The sequence below is a fragment of the Stenella coeruleoalba genome (assembly GCF_951394435.1).
Source record: "Stenella coeruleoalba genome assembly, chromosome: 2".
Lineage (NCBI taxonomy): Eukaryota > Metazoa > Chordata > Mammalia > Artiodactyla > Delphinidae > Stenella > Stenella coeruleoalba.
This window is the reverse complement of record NC_137147.1, coordinates 87,529,260-87,554,606: the sequence shown is the minus strand read 5'-3', so window position 1 is coordinate 87,554,606 and position 25,347 is coordinate 87,529,260. Positions and strand designations below refer to the sequence as shown.

General features: G+C 40.0%; 1 protein-coding gene across 1 annotated transcript in view; it reads right to left on the bottom strand.

Annotated features, from left to right (window-relative positions):
- Positions 1 to 11,061: 11,061 nt before the first annotated feature.
- Positions 11,062 to 25,347, bottom strand: part of SLC28A2 (solute carrier family 28 member 2) — a 39,546-nt gene continuing 25,260 nt past the window's right edge. The window contains exons 12-17 of the mRNA XM_079914010.1: positions 25,062 to 25,230; positions 24,690 to 24,887; positions 24,019 to 24,100; positions 21,856 to 21,954; positions 21,578 to 21,689; positions 11,062 to 11,458 (exon numbers count right to left, since the gene is read on the bottom strand). Coding sequence (XP_079770136.1) covers positions 11,341 to 11,458; positions 21,578 to 21,689; positions 21,856 to 21,954; positions 24,019 to 24,100; positions 24,690 to 24,887; positions 25,062 to 25,230 — 778 coding nt within the window. The 3' untranslated portion in view covers positions 11,062 to 11,340. The remainder of the gene's footprint in view (positions 11,459 to 21,577; positions 21,690 to 21,855; positions 21,955 to 24,018; positions 24,101 to 24,689; positions 24,888 to 25,061; positions 25,231 to 25,347) is intronic.

Genomic DNA, 25,347 nt, shown 5'->3' with positions numbered 1-25,347 from the left:
ATCTTTTAAACATTTAACTTGTCTCTGAAATCCACTAAGGAAGTAAATTGGTATTGTTTTTTGTTCTATAAATCATAGCCATGTAGCTGAAGGATAATTTGCCCTTTCACAGAGTCATAGATTTGCTTCTGAAACCATGAACACAGGCGCCCTCAAATGTCAAATACCTGAAGGATAATATTTTCTTTGGGAAATTTCCTACATCATCCTCTGAGTTTGGTTAATCACAAATAAATATCCTTCACTTAATGAATAATTCAAACCTTAGTCTTGCCACCGTGGAAAAGAGGGCTCCCTCTTCCATTTTTTCTGTATGAGACACTCAGTGCCACAGACATAATGTGTACTTCCCTTGAGGGTACAACAGCTCTTGACAAGTGGAAATATGATTTCAGCAAAGAAATTGCTGCTCTATGTGTTAAAAATGGCTTCAATATTCTGTTTTGATTCTTGCTTAAAATATACAGAAAGGATTTTTATAGTCAAGGTAAATCTATGTGATAAATGTGATAGACATGAGCCTTGAAACTGAAAAGTGCATTTGGGGTTTTCAAAAAATATGCTTTTCTTTTTTGGATGTAAGAGTTGAGTTTTTAAAAATAAAAACTTGTAAAAGTTATTATCTAATGAAAAATGTAAGCTGTTAACATGGGTGGTTTCCAATAAATTTCCTAAATCATGCTTTTCTTGTTGATGACAAGTGTTTGTCATGAGTATCTGGTACTTGTTTGAAACCCTTTGATGACCTAGTCGCCCCTGTTCCCAGATCTACATCACCTCCATTCCCTGAGAAAAGATTTGGCTCCATCAAGTCTGATCTTTGGTCTTGTGACTTAAACGTGGCATGGGGTGTCTGTTGGACTGCCTCAGGCCACCCTCAGCAACTACCAGCCAGACCTAACCCAGCCCTTTGCCCCGTCCTTCTGAGACTACCTTTGGCCCCAGGGGAGGAGTTGGGATATGCACAGGACATGAAGCCAGGTGCCATCGAAGTTGCAGAGAAATATAAGAAATATTTGGTAGCGTTATGCAGAAAGTATTGAACTTTAAGTGGAAAGATATGAAAAAGAAAGCCAAGGAATCAAGGAGAGAACATTCCTTAAGCATTTCTGTGTTCCAAGCGCCTTAGAGTTAAAATATTTAACCTCCACAACAACCCTTTAATGAAGCCACTATTATCTTCGTTAGTATAACTGTGAGAATAGAGGCTCTCGGAGGTTAGGTACTTTTTCAAAGTCACTGAGGTGTAGATTTCTTAGGGAAAGTTGGTAGATCTCTGTGGTGATTGTGTACATGGATGGGTAGCATGAGATAGTGGTAAGAAAGAGACTGGATGAACTACTACTCAGCTATAAAAAAAAAAAGAATGAAGTTTTGCCATGTGCAACAACATGGCTGGACCTGGAGGGTATCATGCTTAGTGAAATAAGTCAGACACAGAAAGACAAATACTGTATATTATCACTTACATATGGAATCTAAAAAATAAAACAAACTAGTGAATATAACAAGAAGAAAAAGACTCACAGATACAGAGAATAAACTAGTCGGGGAGAGAGAGGGGGAGAGGCAAGATAGGGATAAGGGATTAGGAGGTACAAACTACTATGTATAAAGTGAATAAGCTACAAGGATATATTGTACAGCACAAGGAATATAGCCAATATTTTATAATAACTATAAATGGAGTATAAAGTGTAAAACTTTTGAATCACTATGTTGTACACCTGAAACTAATATAATATTGTAAATCAGCTATATCTCAGTTTTTAAAAAAGAGAAGAAAAAATAAAAGAAAGAGATTGGAAAGCTAGATTTCACCCATATAGTGAAAAGCCTTATTAAACTATATCCTTTTCACTATACCACGCTGGCTTAGGTCCTTGCTAGCTCTGTAACCAAGGGCAGGTGTACTTAAACTCTCTGTGCATGAATTGCCTTGTTTTTAAAACAGAGAGGAGAAAAGTGATGACATCATACATACCACAAACGGTTTTGCTAGTTTCAATGAACTCATGTAAAAAAAAAAAAATTCATACATAGAAAAATGCCATACAAACTCAACTCATTTCTCATCATTTCAAGTTGCAAAATTTTACAATCCAGCTGGGAGGACATGACATAAACATAACTTACAGAGAATAACCACAGCAGTGTAACTCAAGGTTTAGCTGTCTTGATATCTCAAAAGTCCTCCCGCCTACTGGAGAATTCCCCATCCTTTACAATTTAATGGAAATGGTCTTGAGCCCCCGTCCTATATAAAATGAGAAAAAACAGCATTGTTCCCAATGTTTCTGAGGTTTCTTGGACACCTTACCTCTCTCCTTATAATTTATGGCTCTATTTTACTCCTGTTGACTGGAGTGCCTATACCATACTATCTGTACTAGATACCACCTGGATTCTTAAATTCATCAAAATACCACTGGCACCAGATCATATAGAGAGCAGACTTTTACTGAAGATTTGAGGGCAAAGTTGGTGAGTTTAAATATTAAGTATCCCTATTCTTTTTTTTTTTTTTTTCTTTCGGTACGCGGGCCTCTCACTGCTGTGGCCTCTCCCCTTGCAGAGCACAGGCTCCGGACGCGCAGGCTCAGCGGCCATGGCTCAAGGGTCCAGCCGCTCCGCGGCATGCGGGATCCTACCGGACCGGGGCACAAACCCGTGTCCCCTGCATTGGCAGGCGGACTCGCAACCACTGCGCCACCAGGGAAGCCCTAAGTATCCCTATTCTTAAATGCTCTTTACCCATTTCTGCCTGAAAAGTCCTCACTGGCCATCTATTCACAAACTAGCCCAGCATCATTTTGCTCTATTTTTTCTTTCTTTTGCCTTCCCATTTTCTACCTGCTACCCATACCCTCCCCAAACCTATTATACATATGCAGTAATAATAACTAATACTGATTATAAAAGCTTACTTTGTACTAGGCCGTATGTTCTTTCATATAGCAGACATTTTCTCTCTCTTTGTTTTGCCCCCAGGTGTCTAGGTCAAAACCCTTGGAGTTTCCTCTTTTTTGTTTCTCAACAATATTAAATGCATTTTTTGCTTGCAGGTTTGTTTTGTTTTGCTAGACACAGTGCTAGCTCCTAGAGCGTTGGTAATAAATAAAACAGACTTGGTTTCTGCCCTCATGGAGCTCCATATTCAAAGACCTGATAAAAGTAACTTGCTAAATAAAGACAATTCTGTCTTTGAGGTACTTGCCAGTTTTTATAACAATCATTTTTCTACTTACTGCAATAGAAGACAACAATAAGACAAACTGCAAAATAAGACAAAAATACAAAAGATGTCACACAGCAGGACATGATTGGCACACAAGTCGTTCAGAAATAATAAATACTTTAGAAGCTGATGAGATCACTTGGGTTAAACTGGTCGGCCTTGAGGCACTGGATTAGAGAAGGAAAGAAGGCAGGGAGGGCTGCGATAGAAGGAGAACAGACATAGTGGTTAAGAGGCTTTTGGAGTTAGACACTCCCTGGGCTCAAATCATGGTTCTGTACTTACTATGTGACTCTAGGGAGCAATTTAATCTCTCTAAGCCTATCTCTCCTCCTTTGGAAAACTGGGATAATAATAGTACCTTTCTTAAAGGATTGTTGTACAGATTAAATTGGGGCAGGGGACACGCACATCTCATTAAGCAACGCAGGGAACTTGGTAAGTGCCAAGCAAATGTTCATGTATAAAGGAACAAATGCTCTCTATTTAAGATCCTTACACCTTGGGACTTCCCTGGTGGTCCAGTAGTTAAGACTCCATGCTCCTAATGCAGGGGGACTGGGTTGGATCACTAGTCGGGGAACTAAGACCCTGCATGCTGCACAACACAGCCCAAAGGGAAAAAACAAAATCCGTACACTACTTGTGAAAAGAATAGCTTTGGCACACCTTACCATTTACATAATGTACTTTTTTCATATATATTATTAATTCAAATTTTCTAGCAACTTATAAGGTAGATATTATTATCATCACCTTCATTATTATAATTATCAGCAGAAGTAGAAATTGAGCTTTCGAATTATTAAGAACTTTCACGTGGCTTGAAAGGGACTCAGGACAGGACTTTGAATCCAGATCTTCCGGCTCCTTATCTTTTTTTTTTTTTTTTTTTTTGCGGTATGCGGGCCTCTCACTATTGTGGCCTCTCCCGTTGCAGAGCACAGGCTCCGGACGCGCAGACTCAGCGGCCATGGCTCACGGGCCCAGCCGCTCTGCGGCATGTGGGATCCTCCCGGACCGGGGCACGAACCCGCGTCCCCTGCATCGGCAGGCGGACTCTCAACCACTGCGCCACCAGGGAAGCCCTCTTAATCTTTTTCTTCCTATCTTGAAAGTCAATTATTCCCACAGATGGGATAACCTTTTAAATGTCTGACAACCAATAGCTTAGCCAAAGAATTTCACCAAGAGTAGTTCAGGCATCTAAATAAGAGTCAGAAGTGGGAGTCAAACACAAACTGTTTACATGTACCAGTCTAGATAGATGTCCACACACAGAAGCAAAAATTGCAGGTTGTGGAATAATATACACAAAAGAGGCTTTATGGTGTAATGTTTGCAGGAACAGACTCTACCCATTCCGTGATCCAGTCTTCATTTCCACAGTCTACCTTCCGTTAGGGGAAACACTGACTGAAACCGCCCGCCCTGGCCAGGCAAAGACAGTAACAATTTGCATGAGTTATTTTACGACGGGAGATCCTGGTAAGAACCACGGAACTAACAAGCCACCACCAACCAGAAGAATACGGGAAAGGTCAAAAGGAGAGAGGAGACGCCAGTCCACAGGTCCTTCCAACCTCCCAGAATCCTCGCCAGAATCCATCATGGCTGAGCGGTTGTGCGTTACCAGGAAAGACCCTGAGTCAGAATGATTGGCCAGAGACAACCCGGAAACTAATCTCATCACCATAAAACCCGAGACTGCGAGTCACGTGGCTTGCAGTCCTTCCTGGGTTCCCTTACCCTCCTGCTCTCCACCTGGGTGCCCCTTCCCAATAAAGTCTCTCGCTTTGTCAGCACGTGTGTCTCCTCCGACAATTCATTTCTGAGTGTTAGACAACAGCCCACTCTCGGGCCCTGGAAGGGGTCCCCCTTCCTGCAACATTTCCCACTACGGCTCCCACATCCCAACACAGTCCCCTTCCTAGTCCTCCGGTCTTTTCTCTTGGCAGCTCTTCCTCAGGCTCCTCTCTTCTCTCTGCCTAAGACTCCTTTATCAGGAATGGAAACAGGGAGACTTGTTTGTGGAAGTCAAGTGCACGTGCCATGGAGTCTCCAAGAACTGGGAATCTGCATGTTTGCCCCGCCCACAGGACGGAGCCCGAGGGCCAATGGTCCCCGTCTTGCGCCTCCCCTCCGGGTTGACCGGGCACTTCGAACTCAACCCGGGCCCGCCCAGCCCACTTCCACCCTGGTCTCTGCTGTGCTCACCTGCGAGTGCCCCTTGGCCCCAGGAGGTAGCATTGTGTTTGCCCACATCACGTTCAATTTTTCCTGTTCGTTCCTCCCGCTTGTGAGGCTGTTCTGCTGGTGATGGCGTCGTCATGCTTCCGGCTGTTACAGGGCAGCCCTCTAAGTGTGAGAGTTTAGACCAGATTTGCTTGAAATAGGAGACAGAGTTAGAAAGCCAGCCCATTCCCCTGAAAGGAGATAAGAAGATCCCTCTGCCCCATACCCTTCCTCGTGTGAACTAAATTTCATACATAACTCAATAAATTGATGGTTGTGAACTCAGCTCCTTAAATGGTAATAATAGTAACTAACCCTTACATTGGGCTTACAGTGAGCAGATACTCTTGATCCCTTTACAACCTCACAACCATTAACTATAAGGCAGGTCCCATTAACCCCATTTTACAGACAAGGATGCCAAGGCACAGAGACGTTAAGGAACTTGCCCATGATCCTCTGGGATAAGTGGCAGAGCTCAGAGCAGAACCCAAGTAATCTGGCCTACTGTCCAGTACCACCAACCACTGCATTCAGCTGCCTCTCAGAAAGAAACTAGGCTAGGGTGAAAATCGGCGTGCAGGACAAGAAGCATGCTTCTTTATTGAGGCTTCGTTTTCTTTCACCTCAGGTTTGGAAAATAAGGGAGAGAAGTTGGGACAGGAGACTGGAAGGAAGACCAAGAGGTTCTTTTTTATATAAAGTTATTTATTTATTTATTTATTTATTTATTTATTTATTTATACAGCAGGTTCTTATTAGTTATCCATAAGATAACTATATGGATAGTCAATTCCAATCTCCCAATTCATCACACCACCACCCCCTCGCCACTTAAAGTTACATATTTATTTATTTAATAAACTTTATTTAAAGGTATTTATTTATTTATTAAAGTATAAAGATATTTATTTATTTATCTTTGGCTGCGTTGGGTCCTCATTGCTGTGCATGGCTTTCTCTAGTTGTGGCGAGCAGGGGCTACTCTTCTCTGCGGTGCGTGGGCTTCTCATTGCAGTGGCTTCTCTTGTTGCAGAGCACGGGCTCTAGGTGCACAGGCTTCAGTAGTTGTGGCACATGGGCTGCAGTAGTTGTGGCTCGCCGGCTCTAGAGCACAGGCTCAGTAGTTGTGGCGCACGGGCTTGGTTGCTCTGTGGCATGTGGGATTTTCCCAGACCAGGGATCAAACCCGTGTCCCCTGCATTGGCAGGCAGATTCTTAACCACTGCACCACCAGGGAAGCCCAGACCAAGAGGTTTTGAGCTCAGGTAATTGTGAAATGGAAGAAGGTAGATTAGCTAAGGGAACATACAAATAGTCTATATATATATAATTATATATTTATATATATATAAATTTTACATATATATAAAATTTACTGAGGTGAAATTCACATAACATAAAACTAACCATTTGAAAGTGAACAAATCAGTGACATGTAGTACATTCACAATGTTGTGTAACCACCATTTCTATCTAGTTCCAAAACATTTCCATCATCCCACAGTAAAACTGCATACTCATTAAGTAGTAATTCCCTATTCCCCCTCACCCCACCCTTGGCAACCACCAATCTGTATTCTGTCTCTATGGATTTATCTATGCTGAATATTTCATATAAAGGGAATCATACAAAATAGAACATACAATAATAAGCCTTTGTGTCTGGCTTTTTGACTTAGCATAATGTTTTCTAGGTTCTTCTGTGTAGGATATATCAGCACTTCATGCTTTTCATGGCTGGACAGAATTCTATTGTATGTACATAACACAGTTTGTTTATCCGTTCAGCCGTTGATGAACATTTGGACTGTTTCCACCTTCTGACTATCGTGAATAGTGCTGCCATGGTCATGCGTGTACATGTACTTGTTGGCGTACCTGTTTTCAGTTCTTTTGGGTATACCAAGGAATAGAACTGTGGGGCCAGGGGGTAATTTTAACTTTTTGAGGAACTCCTACATCCTTTTGAAACTCTTCCTTAAGGCTATAATATTATTAATACTATAAATAATATTAGATATAAGAAATATGCTAAATATTTTCAATCAGAGTATCTCAGCCTTAGCACCGCTGACATTTGGGGCCAGAGAATTCTTTGTTGTGGAGGCTAACTTGTGCACTGTAGAATGTTTAGCAGCAGTTCTGGCCTCTAGTGCGTCAAAGATGTCAGTAGCATTCCCCCAGTTGTGACAACTAATTCTATCTCAAGACATTGCCAAATGTCCTCTGGGAGGAAAAACTGTCCTCCCTCCCTGCCAAAGTCACTTTTTTAAAAGAGTCATTGTAAACTTGAAGCAAATATGGCACTAATGCAGAATACTAAAATGAAGTAAGGGCCCCTAAGAAACAGATATTCCTTATAAGTTTTCATATAGGAAAAACTGTTTACTGTGTAATGATGTTAAAGAGTTTTCAGGTTTATGAATGTGTGGCAACCAGAAAAATCTTATCATTAAATATTCATGGAAGGGCTTCCCTGGTGGCGCAGTGGTTGAGAGTCCGCCTGCCGATGCAGGGGACACGGGTTCGTGCCCCGGTCCGGGAAGATCCCACATGCCACGGAGCGGCTGGGCCCGTGAGCCATGGCCGCTGAGCCTGTGCGTCCGGAGCCTGTGCTCCACAACGGGAGAGGCCACAGCAGTGAGAGGCCCGCGTACCGCAAAAAAAAAAATATTCATGGAACTTTCATACGTACTTTTAGTACCATAAACCCAGCTCATCCACAGAACTCCAAGAAATACAGCTTTTCACCTCAGTACACATTACATACCAAATCACATTTATAGCACACCCACATCACATAATTTCTTTTAAATTTTGTCAATTATATATTTTATCCAAGTGTTTAAATTGTCCAAATGCCCGTTGTGATACACTGTTTTGATACAAAAAGAAAAATGAAATGAAACCCAGTAAGCTATAAGTAAAGGGCATTAAACTGCAACTTTCATTCTCAAATGGGTACCTCTAACAGTATCCTTCCCTAAGTATTCAGATAACATCCAAGGTCTACTTCAGGGCAACTTCAGCCAACATAAAGTGAAGCATTTGTCAATTATATGTTAATTATATATTACAATACCTTTTATAGTAATGATTCCACATACAGAGTCATGAAACACGTTTTTTCTTTGTATTTATTTATTTTTAACATCTTTATTGGAGTATAATTGCTTTACAATGATGTGTTAGTTTCTGCTTTATAACAAAGTGAATCAGTTATACATATACATATGTCCCCATACCTCTTCCCTCTTGCAACTCCCTCCCTCCCACCCTCCTATCCCACCCCTCTAGGTGGTCACAAAGCACCGAGCTGATCTTCCTGTGCTATGCGGCTGCTTCCCACTAGCTATTTATTTTACATTTGGTAGTGTATATATGTCCATGCCACTCTCTCACTTTGTCACAGCTTACCCTTCCCCCTCCCCGTATCCTCAAGTCCATTCTCTAGTAGGTCTGCATCTTTATTCCCGTCTTACCCCTAGGTTCTTCATGACCATTTCTTTTTTTTTTTTTTTAGATTCCATATGTATGTGTTAGCATACAGTATTTGTTTTTCTCTTTCTGGCTTACTTCACTCTGTATGACAGTCTCTAGGTCCATCCACCTCACTACAAATAACTCAGTTTCGTTCCTATTTATGGCTGAGTAATATTCCATTGTATATATGTGCCACATCTTCTTTATCCATTCATCTGTTGATGGACACTTAGGTTGCTTCCATGTCCTGGCTATTGTAAATAGAGCTGCAATGAACATTTTGGTACATGACTCTTTTTGAATTATGGTTTTCTCAGGGTATATGCCCAGTAGTGGGATTGCTGGGTCGTATGGTAGTTCTATTTGTAGTTTTTTAAGGAACCTCCATACTGTTCTCCACAGTGGCTGTATCAATTTACATTCCCACCAACAGTGCAAGAAGGTTCCCTTTTCTCCAGACCCTCTCCAGCATTTATTGTTTGTAGATATTTTGATGATGGCCATTCTGACCGGTGTGCGATGATTATCTCATTGTAGTTTTGATTTGCATTTCTCTAATGATTAATGATGTTGAGCATTCTTTCATGTGTCTGTTGGCAGTCTGTATACCTTCTTTGGAGAAATGTCTATTTAGGTCTTCTGCCCATTTTTGGATTGGGTGGTTTGTTTTTTTCATATTGAGCTGCATGAGCTGCTTGTATATTTTGGAGATTAATCCTTTGTCAGTTGCTTCATTTGCAAATATTTTCTCCCATCCTCAGGGTTGTCTTTTTATCTTGTTTATGGTTTCCTTTGCTGTGCAAAAGCTTTGAAGTTTCATTAGGTCCCATTTGTTTATTTTTGTTTTTATTTCCATTTCTCTAGGAGGTGGGTGAAAAAGCATCTTGCTGTGATTTATATCATAGAGTGTTCTGCCTATGTTTTCCTCTAGGAGTTTGATGGTGTCTGGCCTTACATTTAGGTCTTTAATCCATTTTGAGCTTATTTTTGTGTATGGTGTTAGGGAGTGTTCTAATTTCATTCTTTTACATGCAGCTGCCCAGTTTTCCCAGCACCACCTATTGAAGAGGCTGTTTTTTCTCCACCGTATATTCTTGCCTCCTTTATCAAAGATAAGGTGACCATATGTGTGTGGGTTTATCTCTGGGCTTTCTATCCTGTCCCATTGACCTATATTTCTGTTTCTGTACTAGTACCATACTGTCTTGATAACTGTAGCTTTGTAGTATAGTCTGAAGTCAGGGAGCCTGATTCCTCCAGCTCCATTTTTCTTTCTCAAGATTGCTTTGGCTATTCGGGGTCTTTTGTGTTTCCATACAAATTGTGAAATTTTTTGTTCTAGTTCTGTGAAAAATGCCAGTGGTAGTTTGATAGGTATGTCATTGAATCTGTAGATTGCTTTGGGTAGTAGAGTCGTTTTCACAATGTTGATTCTTCCAATCCAAAAACATGGTATATCTCTCCATCTATTTGTATCATCTTTAATTTCTTTCATCAGTGTCTTATGATTTTCTGCATACAGATCTTTTGTCTCCTTAGGTAGGTTTATTCCTAGATATTTTATTTTTTTTGTTGCAGTGGTAAATGGGAGTGTTTTCTTAATTTCACTTTCAGATTTTTCATCATTAGTGTATAGGTATGCAAGAGATTTCTGTGCATTAATTTTGTATCCTGCTACTTTACCAAATTCATTGATTAGCTCTAGTAGTTTTCTGGTAGCATCTTTAGGACAGAGTCATGAAAAACTTTTTACGTCTTCCAAGAACTTCCACACACTGCTTTGATTATTATAATCTTGAAGTGATTATTATATTATTATATTATTATATATATTATATAATATATATATATTATATATATATTATATATTATATTATTATAATCTTGAACAGGGCAAACATCATTCCTCCCACTTTACGATAAGAAAACTGGTACAAGATTTTGAATAACTTGCCTGCATACGTCTTCTTTCAGTAAGGGGCAGAGAGGAATGACACTCATCAAACTCCAAGGCAGACTGTGCCTGCCTCCCATATTTGTTTTACCAAAACATATATAGAAGAGTTCTGGCACACATCACATAATTTTTAAGATGGCAACTAGAAGCAAGGTTTGAAAGACATTTTTTGACATCGTAACATTTATTATTTCAACTCTAAGCTCAGACAGAGCCCACAAGGAATTTCTTATTTGGTTCAGCCAAATAATGGAAAAACGAGTGCTAATTTTCATTACTGACATACAGTGAACCAAAATGAATATTTTACATTTACTATTAAAGATCAAGGTGAATTAGCTGTACAATGAGAACTCTGAGTACGAAAATAGCTTTGCCATCAAAAAGCCATCCAGATCAGGATTGTTACGGAAATGCACCGGCTTTAGGTACAGACAGCATTGGTGTAGAGGTCACAGCATTTAGCAAGGGCTATGGCACTGAACTCTTTATCTTCCCAGGGACCAGGAAAAGAAGGAGGGTTGGTGCCATTCAGAGAGGTACTGAAATGAAAAGCCAGAGAGATACATAGTGGGTCAGATAAAAACAATGCAACAAGATGTATCAATAAGTTCTACCAAGCAGGTGAAAACAAAAACAGAAACTTATAAATGAATCCAATCACAATGACCAAATATTGGGCTGGCCGAAATGTTCTTTCGGTTTTTTCCATAAGATGGCTCTAGTAGCACTTAGTTGTCTTTAACTTCATTCGAAACAATTGTATTAGATTGTATTGTGACAGCTGTCATATCAGCATGCAATTAAAAAGAAGAACTTATCAAAATTGGTGAATTTTTGTGTAGCCATTTTAATATTGAAGATGGAAGAAAAAAGCAACATTTCAGCATATTATGCTTTATTATTTCAAGAAAGGTAAATGCAACTGAAATGCAAAAAAACAAAAAACAAAAAAAAACGATTTGTGCAGTGTATGGAGAAGGTGCTGTGACTGATCAAACGTGTCAAAAGTGGTTTGCAAAGTTCCATGCTGGAGATTTCTTGCTGGACGATGCTCCACGGTTGGGTAGACCAGTTGAAGTTGATAGTGATGAAATCGAGATATTGAGAACAATCAACGTTATACCACGTAGTAGATAGCTGACATACTCAAAATATCCAAATCAAGCATTGAAAATCATTTGCCCCAGCTTGGTTATGTTAATTGCTTTGATGTTTGGGTTCCACATAAGTTAAGCGAAAAAAACCTTCTTTACCGTATTTCTGCATGCGATTTTCTAATTAAATGTAACGAAAACGTTCTGTTTTTAAAACTAATTGTAACGGGTGATGAAAAGTGGATACTGTACAGTAATGTGGAATGGAAGAGATTGTGGGGCAAGCGAAATGAACCACCACCAACCACATCAAAGGCTGGTCTTCATCCAAAGAAGGTGATGTTGTGTATATGGTGGGATTGGAAGGGAGTCCTCTATTATGAGCTCCTTCCAGAAAACCAAACAATTAATTGCAACAAGTACTGCTCCCAATTAGACCAATTGAAAGCAGCACTCAAAGAAAAGCATCCAGAATTAGTCAGCAGAAAATGCATAATCTTCCATTAGGGTACGGCAAGACCACATGTTTCTTTGATGACCAGGCAAAAACTGTTACAGCTTGGCTGGGAAGTTCTGATTCATCTGCCATATTCACCAGACAATTGCACCTTTGGATTTCCATTCATTTCAGTCTTTACAAAATTCTCTTAATGGAAAAAATTTCAATTCCCCGGAAGACTATAAAAGGCACCTGGGACCGTTCTTTGCTCAAAAAGTTTTGGGAAGACGGAATTATGAAGCTGCCTGAAAAATGGCAGAAGGCAGTGGAACAAAACAGTGAATACGTTGTTCAAATAAAGTTCTTGGTGAAAATGGAAAATGTGTCTTTTATTTTTACTTCAAAACTGAAGGAACTTTTTGGCCAACCAATAAATAGGACAGAATTAAGCGTATTTTCTCATTCATGCCCAAGATAGTACTAGCAAGAAATCCTATACAATGTGTCTGCTTCTCTGTCCAGTTCATAACCGTAGTCTTTTGGGGAATTTCCTGTCCAAACATCACTGAAGCAACATTTATGCCTTGTAATGATTTAGAACTGAATTTATTCTAAATAGTGAGATGGTACTCCAAAGCCACTTTCCTCTTGAGAAAGGAAAACAGCTCAGGCTTGGTGTGTATGTATATATGTATATGTGTTTCAGTTTTATGGAGGTATAATTGACAAATAAAATTGTAATATATAGAGAGTGTACAACGTAATGATTTGACATATGCATATACTGTGAAAGGATTCCCAACATTGAGTTAACACATCCATCACCTCACATGTTTACTTTTTTTTTTTTTTTTTGGTGAGAACACTTAAGTTCTATTCTCTTAGCAAATCTCAACTATATAATACAGTATTATCAACTATAGCCACCATGTTATACATTAGGTCCTCAAACCTATTGATCTTATATCTGAAAGTTTGTACTATTATACCAGCTTCTCCCTATTCCCCTATGCCCCAGCCCTAACCACCATTCTATGAGGGGTTTTTTTTGTTATTTTTTTTTTTGGATTCTGCATATAAGTGAGACCATGCAGTATCTGCCTTTGTCTGGCTTATTTCACTTGGTGTAATTGTTCATCCACATTGTTGCAAATAGCAGGATTTCCTTCTTTTGTAAGGATGACTAACATTCCATTGTATACATACACAATATTTTCTTTATCCATTCATCTGCTAGCGGACACATAGGTTGTTTGCATACCATGGCTACTGTTAATAATGCTGCAGTGAACATGTGAGTGCAGGTAGTGACTTTGTTTCCTTTGGATATATACCCAGAAGTAAGATTGCTGGATCATATGGTAGTAGTTCTATTTTTAATTTCTTCAGGAACCTCCATAGTGACTGTACCATTTTCCATTTCCACTAAGAGTGTATAAAGGTTTCCTTTTCTGCACATCGTTGCCAGCATTTGCTATCACTTGTCTTTTTTTTTTTTTTTTTTTTTTCACTTGTCTTTTTTATGACAGCCATCCTAACCGGTGTAAGGTGATATCTCATTGAGGTTTTTATTTGTATTTCCTTGCTAGTTAGTGATATTGAGCACCTTTTCATGTACCTGTTGGCCATTTGGTTGAGTTCTTTGGAAAAATGTCTATTCAAACCCTCTGCTCATTTTTAAATTGGATTACTTGGATTTTTTGCTATTGAGCTGTATAAGTTCTTTGTATATTTTGGATATTAATTCCTTACTGGATATATGGTTTGCAAATATTTTCTCCCATTCTGTAGGTTGACTTTTCATTTTGTTGATGGTTTCTTTTGCTGTGCAGAAGCTTTTTAGTTTGACGAAGTCCCAATTGTTTTTTGTTTTTTTAAATTATTAGTTTTTGGCTGTGTTCGCTCTTTGTTGCTGTGTGCAGGCTTTCTCTAGCTGCAGCAAGCAGGGGCTACTCTTTATTGTGACACATGGGCTTCTCACTGCAGTGGCTTCTCCTGCTGCGGAGCATGGGCTCTAGGCACGCGGGCTTCAGCAGTTGCGACGTGTGGGCTCAGTAGTTGCGGCTCGAGGGCTCTAGAGCGCAGGCTCAGTAGTTGTGGCTCACAGGCTTAGTTGCTCCACAGCATGTGGGATCTTCCTGGACCAGGGATCGAACCCATGTCCCCTGCATTGGCAGGAGGATTCTTAATCACTGTGCCACCAGAGAAATCCCCCAATTATTTATTTTTGGTTTTGTTGCCTTTGCTTTTGGTTTCAAGTCCAAAAAATCATTGCCAAGAACAATGTCAAGGAGCTTACTCCCTACATTTTCTTCAAGGATTTTCAAGGTTTCAGGTCTTATGTTAAAGTCTTTAATCCGTTTTGAGTTGACTTTTGTATATGGTGTAAGACAGGAGTCCAGTTTCATTCTCCTACAGGTGGATATACAGTTTTGCTAATGCCATTTATTGAAAAGACTACCCTTTCCCCCATTGTATATTCTTGGCTCCTTTGTTGAAAACATGGGTTTATTTCTGGGCTCTCTATTCTGTCTGATTGATCTGTGTGTTTATTTTATTTTTTTTTTGCGGTATGCAGGCCTCTCACTGTTATGGCCTCTCCCGTTGTGGAGCACAGGCTCCGGACACGCAGGCTCAGTGGCCATGGCTCACGGGCCCAGCTGCTCCGCGGCATGTGGGATCTTCCCAGACTGGGGCACGAACCCGTGTCCCCTGCATCAGCAGGCGGACTCTCAACCACTGCGCCACCAGGGAAGCCCTGTGTGCTTATTTTTAAGTCAGTACCATACTGTTTTGATTACTACAGCTTTGTAATATAGTTTAAAATCAAGACGCGTGATGCCTTTAGCTTTGTTCTTCTTTCTCAAGATTGCTTTGGCTATTCGGGGTCTTTTGTGGTTCCATATGAATTTTAGAATTGTTTTTTCTATTTCTATGAAAAATGCCATTGGAATTTTAATAGGGATTGCATTGAATCTGTAGATCACCTTAGGTTATGAACACTTTAATAATATTAATTCTTCTAATCCATAAACATGGAGTATATTTCCATTTATTTATCCCTTCCACTTTTCATCAATTTTTTTATAGTTTTCAGTGTACAGATCTTTCCTCTCCTTGATTACATTTATTCCTAAGTATTTTATTCTTTTTGATGCTATTGTAAATGGGATTGTTTCATTAATTTCTCTTTCCAGTAGTTCATTGTTATTGTATAGAAACACAAATGATTTTTGTATGTTTATTTTGTATCCTGCAACTTACTGAATTTGTTTATCAGTACTAACAGTTTCTTGGTGGAGCCTTTAGGATTTTCTATGTATAAGATCATGTCATCTGCAGACAGAGACAGTTTTACTTCTTTTCTGATTTGGGTGCCTTTTATTTCTTTTCCTTGACTAATTGCTCTGGCTATGATTTTCAATAATATGTTGATTAAAAGTGGTGAGTGTGGTAATTCTTGTCTTATTCCTGATCTTAGAGGAAAAGTGTACAGCTTTTCACAATTCAGTATGATGTTAGCTGTGGGCTTGTCATATACGGCCTTTATTATGTTGCGATACATTCCTTCTACATCCAATTTGTTGAGAATTTTATCATGTAAGGATGTTGAATTTTGTCAAATGCTTTTTCTGCATCTATTGAAATGATTATATGGTTTTTATCTTTCATTTTGTTACAGTGGTATATCACATTTATTGATTTGTGTATGTTGAGCCATCCTTGCATCCCAGGAATAAATCTCACTTGATCATGGTGTATGACCTTTTTAATGTACTGTTGAATTTGGTTTGCTAATTTTTTGTTGAGGATTTTTGCATCTATGTTCATCAAGAATACTGGCCTGTAATTTTTTCTTATAGTGTCCCTGTCTGGCTTTGGCAACAGGTAATTCTGCCCTCATAAAGTGAATTTGGAAGTGTTCACTCCTTTTATGTTTTTTTGAAAAGTTTGAGAAGATTGGTATTAATTATTCTTTAACTGTTTGGAAGAATTCACCAGTGAATCTGTCTAGTCCTGGGCTTTTTTTGTTGGGAGGTTTTTGATTACTGATTCAATCTCCTTATTAGTAATCATTCTGTTCAGATTTTCTATGTTTTTATGATTCAGTCTCAGTCAGTTGTATATTTCTAGGAATTTATCCATTTCTTCTATGTTATCTAATTTGTTGGGATATAATTTTCCATAGTAGTTTCTCAAAATCCTTAGTATTTCTGTCTTATTAATTGTAATACCTCCTTTTTCATTTCTGACTTTGAGTCTTCTCTTTTTCTTAGCTTAGCTAAACATGTGTCTATTTTGTCTGTCTTTTCAGACAAATGGCTCTTAGTTTCCTTAAACTTTTCTGTTGTCTGTTTTTGCCTCTATTTCATTAGTTTCTGCTCTGATCTTTGTTATTTCTCTTGTTCTATAACTTTGGACTTAGTTTGTTTTTCTTTTTCTTGAGGTGTTAAATTAGGTTGTTTGAGATCTTTCTTTTTTTCTTAACGTAGGTGTTTATCAATATAAACTCCCCTCTTTGAACTGCTTTTGCTGCATCTCATAAGTTTTGGTATATTGTGTTTCCATTTTCATTTGTCTCAAGATATTTTTTCAAGTTTTTTCCCCCAGTTTTATTGAGATATTATTGACATATAACATTGTATAAGGTGTGCAATATAATGATTTGATATAGGTATATATTGTGAGATGATTACCACAATAAGTTTAGTTAACATCCATCAACTCACACAGTTACAGATTTTTCCTTGTGGTGAGTAAAGATATTTTATTTCTCTTTTGATTTCATTTTTGACCCATTGTTCAGGAGCATGTTGTTTAATGTCCACATATATGTGAATTTACCAGGTTTTTTCTTGTTACTCATTTCTAGTTTAATACTATTGTGGTCAGAAAAGACATTTGATATAATTTCAGTCTTCTTAAATATATTAAGACTTGCTTTGTAGCCTAACATAATTTCCATGTGTACTTGAGAAGAATGTGTATTCTTCTGTTGTTGGATGGACTGTTCTGTAAATGTTGTCAGGTCCATCTGGTCTAACATGTAGTTTAAGTCCGATGTTTCCTTGTTGATTTTCTGCCTGGATGATCTATCTGTTGTTGAAAGTGGAATGCTGAAGTCCTCTACTATTATTGTATTGTTGCCTCTTCAGATCTGTTAATATTTGCTTTATATATTTAGGTGCTCCATGTTGGGTGCATAAAAATTTACAGTTGTTACATCCTCTTGATGAATTGACCCCTTTATTACTATATAATGACCTTCTTTGTTTCTCATTACTGTTTTGGCTTAAAGTCTATTTTGTGTGATATAAGTATAGCTACCTCTGCTTGTCTGAAAAACTCTCTCTCCTTCAAGTCTGAAGGACAACTTTGCCAGGTAGAGCATTACCAAGCACTGGTTGGTAGTTTTTTTCTTTTTAGTATATCATCCCACTTTTCTTCTGGACTGTAAGGTTTCTACAGAAAAATCTGCTGATAGTCTTATGGGAGCTCCCTTGTATATAACAAGTTGCTTTTCTCTTGCTGCCTTTATCTATGCTTTCTTTGTCTTAGTTTTGACAGTTTAATTATAATGTGTCTCAGTGTGGGTCTCTTTAGTGTCCCAAAGAGGAGAATTGCAGCCAGCATCTAGATGCAGGCTGATTAGAAGCTGGACCCTCAGGCACCAGCTGGAAAGTATGCAGTCAAACCCCTTCCAGGGAAAGAGTGGGAGATGGACATTTTTGACTGCTTCCTTTACACTGAGCCTTGTGGGGCAGGCGGGGGGTGGTGGGGAGGTAGGCATAGTACAGTCTTAAATTGGAGTACTAGATGTTCAGTCTAAACCCTTCACTGCTTAGGGATAAGCTTAGAGTTGGGAGTTTCCTTCCATTATATGGTGCTGTGCCAGGGGTGGGTTTTATGATGAGACTGTTTCTCAGCCTTTCCTACCCAATTCAATGTGGGTATTTTCTCAGTTGTAGGAGTCATTCAGCTAGTTTCTGGATTTTGCTTAGAGGGAATTACTCCATGTGTAGCTGTACATTTGGTGCATCCATAGGAAGAGGGAAATTTAAGCCTCCTTTGTTGTTATCTTGGGCTGGAGTCACTCCAAATATATCTAGCATGAATGAACTGGACAAAAACATTATCTCTTTCAGATTTTCGACACTAATGATGCTTAGTACGTGACTTTAGGCAAAAAGTCAGTTTCTGTTTTGAAGGCAGAAATGACCAGGAAAGAGTATTCTACTAATTTTTTAGTGAAGTTCAGTGATGTAAAGACAACTCATCATTAAACACAAATTAGCAATTTTCACTTCATTCATTTACTTTAGACTATGCTTACAATGACATCCACTGAACTTCCCCAAGAACATAGGAGTCATAACTATGCCAGACCAATGATCTATCCAGTTTATAATTCATCTTTAATAGTACAGCAAAAGGATTATTTTTTTCAGAGGATGTTGGTTGCTTTCTCTGGTGAAAACCTCCAAACACAGGAGGGTAATGTCTGTTAACTTGCCATAGTAAACTGTTAAGGAGCTGGTACCCAAACATCTACCTATATACTGAACAGATCATTTACTTAATGACAACTTCCAAATCTATCTTCAGTTCTTTTTTCTCTCCTGAACTTCAGACCCAAGTTGGTTTGTGAGTTGCTTAACTTGATGGTCCCACAGGTACCTCCAAGTCAACATATCCACCTGAATTAAGCCATAATCTCTCCCCTTTACTCTCATTCCTGGAACTAGTCCTCTTCCTGTCAGTGAATGAATGGCATCCCTCAGACCCACTTGCCCAAGCCGGAAAGGGTACAGTCATCCTTGTCCTGCCCTTCACTTCAATAACCAATCCTATTGATTCTCCTTGTTCTAGTGCATCTTCATCCTCACAACTACTTAGTATCAGCTCTCATCATCTCTTACTTGGGAGTATTACAGCAATGTGTTTATTGATCTCCCTGACATCCAAATGGCTACCAGCATGATCTTTTGAAAAAACATACCAGTGTTAAGAATTCTATAAGTCAAAGTCTAAATTCCTTACCATTTCACACAAGGCCTTATAAGATCTTTCAGCCTCATCTCTCAGAACTCTCTTCATTCACCCATATATCACTACTAATATACACATCTTTTGCTTTTGAAGAACCAAACATTCTAGTTCCTCAAATCTTTCATTTTGTGTGTCCTGTAACTAGTTCTTTCAGCTTAATGATATACTCTCTTTTTTTTCAACTGACTTCTTTCAGTGTTTTTTCTTTATCTTTGATTTTCTATAATTTCAAAATATGCTTAAGTATAGTTCTCTTGGCATTTATGCTGCTTGGTGTTTTCTGAGCTTCCTGGAGCTGTGGTTTGGTGTCTGACATTAATTTGGAGAAATTCTCAGTCATAATTGTCTCAAATATTTCTTCTGTTCTTTTCTTGGTATACACATTATGTGTATGTTACACCTTTTGTATTTGTCCCACAATCCTTGGATGCTCCATTCTGGTTTTTTTTTTTTTCAGTCTTTGTTCTCTTTCCTTTTCAGTTTTGAAGACTTCTATTGATATATCTTCAAGCTAGGAGTTCTTTCCTCAGAGGTGTTTAGTCTACTAGTAAGCCATCAAAGACATTCTTCATTTCTGTTACAGTGTTTTTTGATCTGTAGCATTTCTTTTTGGTTCTTTCTTGGGATTCCTATATCTCTGTACTTACACTGCCCATCTGTTCTTGCTTGCTGTCTACTTTATCCATTAGAGCCCTTAGCACATAAATCATAGTTGTTTGAAATTCCCACTCTGATAAATCAAAATCTCTGCCATGTCTGGTTTTGATGCTTGCTCTATCTCCTCAAATTGTGTTTTTTGCCTTTTAGCAGGCCTTGTACTTTCTTCTTGATAACTGGACATGATGTACCCAAAAAAGGAACTGCTGTAAATAGGCCTTAGTAATGTGGTGGTGAGGTGTGGGGAAGGGGAAGCATTCTGTAGTCCTAGGATTAGGTCTCAGGCTTTTAGCGAGCCTGTGCCTCTGCACTGTGAATTTCACAAGTGTTTCTCAGTTTTTCCTCCCCCTTTAAGTGGGATAGGATGGTTAGAGTGGGCTTTAGTTGGGTATTTCCCTACTTCCAGGTCAGGTAGGCTCTGATAATACCCCAGCTGGTTAGGTTCTGGTTAACTAGTTTCTCCTGAGGGCAGGCCTTGTTTAAAAAAACGGAGTGCTCTGGTGTATTTCAAAATGGCTCCTTTTCCCCTCCTCCTGCCAGAAGAATGAGGGGATTTTGCCTGATATTTACTGTGAGAACTTGGTCTAGCTCCCGGAGGTAAAACTCCCCAAAGTGTAGGGTTGCCCCCTATAACTGGGCCCCCCCAGAGTTTTTAACATCCAGACCTGTCCTCACTGAGGCTCCAGCAATTAGTTTCAGGCGTTCCTGCCCCAGCACAGGATTCTGTGGCAGTTTCCGCTCATGAGTCTGCTCCAGTAAGCCATGTGTTTGCCTGTCTGTCTCTCCAATCTTCAGGTCAGCAGTTTGCCCTGTGTCTCTTACAGATCCAAGAAGAGTTATTGATTTTTCAGACTGTTCAGTTTTTTTCTTATTGTTACGATGGAGTGGTGACTTCTGAGCTCCTTACATGCCGAACCAGAAAACTATTCTAATAATATCCCAGAAATTGGTAAACAAGTTCATTTTTACACTATCCGAATGCATCATGATTTTATCAATTCAAGTTTATCCTCTCTCAGTCTTCATTTCTGTCTGAAGAAGGCTGTAAGTTTTTAGTCACTTAGGACCATTGCCAAGTCTTCACCTACACCTTATCTATGTTCCAATCACAATAAATACATCACTTCTGATCAGGGAAACCACCCTCTTTTACTTCCCCTCACCCTCCACTTCTCAGTGCCCCAGCAATACAGGTAAAATCTGTCACTTGTCCATGCTAGAGCTAATAGTGAGTATGCATCTAATAAGAGAAAAGAACGGAGATCTAGACCACCACAAATACCTGTCTCCCTTCTTATACACTCTATTCAGCATCCATGTGATTACCCTCAAGACCTTACTTCTCCCCACTCCCAGAAGACTCCTGAGTGGAGGAAAGCATAGAGGAGGAGGGGGCAGGGATCCCAGTGCTCACTCACCTCCGAAAGAGCTCTCTGCAGCACACATAGGTCTCATAGGTTCGATTGGTGAAACTTGTGTTTAGGAAGGAGACACAGTCAGTTTCAGCTCCCCTGGGGACATAGAGGATTCCTGGGTAAAGGAGACAGAGATGCTAAGGGGAAGCTTTTACACATGTTCCTTAAGGCTCTTAATTCTTTGGGTATAAACTGAGAACACTGTAGATTTGGTGCCTTTTCTATGCATATGTGAGATGGAGAGTTAAAACAATATTCTGAGACTAAGCTGAGACACTTACCTGCCACACAAGCGCTGATAAGGGATACACAGGCCCCTGTGAAGAGGGCACTGACCACAACCTTGGACAAGTCACTCTTCCGGTGGGGCACCATTGATGCTGCGGACAACACAACAAAATAATTCAATCTCTTCCCCACAAGGCAATTAGGCATACCCCATGAAACCCCATTAGAAGAATGCTGAGGATCAAAATGCAGCAGATGAATAGCATTCTTACCACCAACCACCAGAGGCTGGACAGTGGTACCCTAAGAAGTGTGTATATTCATTAGTCCTAAGGGGTCACTAACTTAGACATTCCCCAGGTCAAGGATTGTGTGTCTGACCCTAACTATTTAGTGGTTCTGTGAATATTCCCAAGATATATCTGAATTAAGCAAAGCCCTGGGTTGCTCCAGACAGGTGAAAATGCCTTGGGTGTTCACTAGTTGAAATCTGCATTCTTAACCTGGACAGAATTAGACAGACTATTTTGAGCCAGAGAAATAAGGAGGGCAACATTCACCTAAGCCTTAGTCACATGATGCATATCCCACTACTGGAGGACAAGCTCACAATCAGATTGTAATCAGGCATCAGAATTAGAATACAGGGACTTTCCTGGGGGCGCAGTGGTTAAGAATCCACCTGCCAATGCAGGGGACACAGGTTCGAGCCCTGGTCCGGGAAGATCCCACATGCCGCAGAGCAACTAAGTCTGTGCACCACAACTACTGAACCTGCACTCTAGAGCCCACAAGCCACAACTACTGAAGCCTGCACACCTAGAGCCCATGCTCAGCAACAAAGAGAAGCCACCAAAAGGAGAAGCCCGCGCACCACAACGAAGAGTAGCCCCCGCTCACTGCAACTAGAGAAAGCCCGTGCACGGCAACGAAGACCCAACACAGCCAAAAATAAATAAATAAATATTTTTAAAAAAAGAATTAGAGGGCTTCCCTGGTGGCGCAGTGGTTAAGAATCCGCCTGCCAATGCAGGGGACACGGGTTCAAGCCCTGGTCCAGGGAGATCCCACATGCCGCGGAGCAACTAAGCCCATGTGCCACAACTACTGAACCTGCGCTCTAGAGTCTGTGAGCCACAACTACTGAGCCCACGCGCCACATTTACTGAAGCTTGCGCATTCTAGAGCCCGTGCTCTGCAACAAGAGAAGCTACCACAGTGAGAAGCCCGCTCACCGCAATGAAGAGTAGCCCCTGCTCGCAGCAACTAGAGAAAGCCCGCGCACAGCAACAAAGACCCAACACAGCCAAAACTAATAAATAAATAAACAAAAATAATAAAATAAATAAATAAATACATTTATAAAAAAAAGAATTAGAATACAGACAAGTGTTTAACAGAAGGGAAAAAGATAAACTGAAAGGAAATTGTTTTACCTCTAAATTGATCGATCAGCTACCAAGTGAATCAACTTAATGATTCTAGCCCAGAATATGAGTGCCATAAAAAATGGACACACTGAGCTGTATTTTTCTTACACTTTATTTCTCACTTGGATCTTCCAAACTCTTGGAATCCCCTGCCTTCAAGGACAATTCCACTTTCCTCATATTATTTCCTCCAGCCATCACCATTCAGCAAGATTTGCAGCAATCTAATTGTATCTATGTATGCTTCACATACTCACTCCTCCCACACCTGGTGACTTGTAGCTTTTAATGCAACACTTCACACCACTTGCTCTAATTATCTATCTGCCTTACGTGTCTGCTGCTTTCATTTGTCCTTTGATTCCTTGTGCAATGCTTAATTCTGTGAAGTCAACTGGTGCGCAGCATAATTTCAGAAAGTACCTTCACTACTGAATAAAAAACAAAATACCTTTACTATATATGCACTATGTCCATTTAATGGCAAAATAAAAATAATATCATTATAGTCTTCCTCATAGGGAAAATAAAAATAAAATTGGTCTTTTGGGCCTCCATCTGAAATGGAAAAAAATGGCAGAAGTTGAGATTGCAAACCCAGCCTGGGCTTCATGAATAGTCAGGTAGCATGATTACCTTAACTCCAAATTAACTTTCACCTGAGAGGCCCATTTCACATCAGCTTCTCTATCTGGTCTCAACTCATACTGAAGCACCAGGAGTGCCCACTACAGATGCTGGGAACTGGCTGGCATATTGGGTAGCTGGGAAAATGAATTAACTCACTCAAGCCTCCCAGTGTGATTCCTATGGAACTAAGATTGGCAAATCCACAGAGTGAAAATGTTGTAATGATTTCGGCTCTCACCTAGGCAAAACAAAAATAAATAAGTACACTCAGTCCTATATGTGCAGTCGTATAATCATGATAGACGTTCCAGAGTACTTAGAACCCCCAATCTTGTGTGTGCTACTCTAAGGAATATGGAAAGGATGCTCAGAAAACAATCGCTTCATGATTTATCATAGGGATAATGATATGGAACCACCATGGCCTCTTTACCCAGTGCTCTTCTTGTTGAAGCCTATGAATTAGGAGGTCTAGGAATGAGGCTGATTGAGAGAAAAGAGATAGAGGGAGAGAAAAAAGGAGCTCAGTTTATAGCAATTTAAACTTATAAATGAAGAAGGAGACCTTAGACTATCAGAAATAGTATCCTCCTTGGACTGCCCCAACTGTAAAGGCTCAGTAATTACATTCTAGAGAGAAGTTGGGTCAGAGAGTAGGGGACTAGCACACAGACCTCAGGGCAGCTCAGGCACCGAAGCTCAGCATACTGTTACTCTTGCTTTGTGGTCAGGCCTGGGACCCTGGAAAGGGATCTGTGGGTGTTAAACTTTAGCGTAACACTTTTTGTCTGCCTGGACTGTTTATGCTTTTCTAGATTGTCACTTACAGAAATCCACTGTTTCTCGCCTCCAATCCACTCTTCTACTCCAGAGAGACGTTTGTTTTTGTACTGAGACAGTTGCTGATAGGCCACAAACTCATTTGTGAAGAACTTGATCCCCACCATCTCAGCCACCATCGGACAGTCTGCCCACTCGACACCCATCATGAAAACCATGGGCCTTAGGATATAGGAACAGATGACCTGGGTGAGAGAAAGAGACAGGAGACAAAGACTTCTCTGAAGCCTTGACTCAGTCTCCTCCACCCTTCTCCTCTCCACGCTCCCTCAGTGCACTGTGGGTCAGGAAGACATGCACAATTCAAGGACTACTTAAACACACCCTAGAGGAACAGCCCAACAAATGGAATCCTTTACCTGAAAAGTGAGTCCCTGTATGTCTACCAGTTCCCCTAGCCAGGAGAGGGCAGCATTGATGAAGGCCAACACGGCCAAAAAAGCAATCAGGTTGGCTGCTACATTAGCAGCAAGGCCTATGGCATCTGTGGCTCCATTGCTGGCAGCTTCCAGAACATTCTTCTCCTTCCTGTGGTTATTGGGCATAGGGGAAGAATACGGTGTCTAGAGCAATCTCGGCTCCTCACAGAAGAGCTGTCCCAGTGTCCCAACAGTGCAGGAGTGCAACAGGAGACTGCAAGAACAG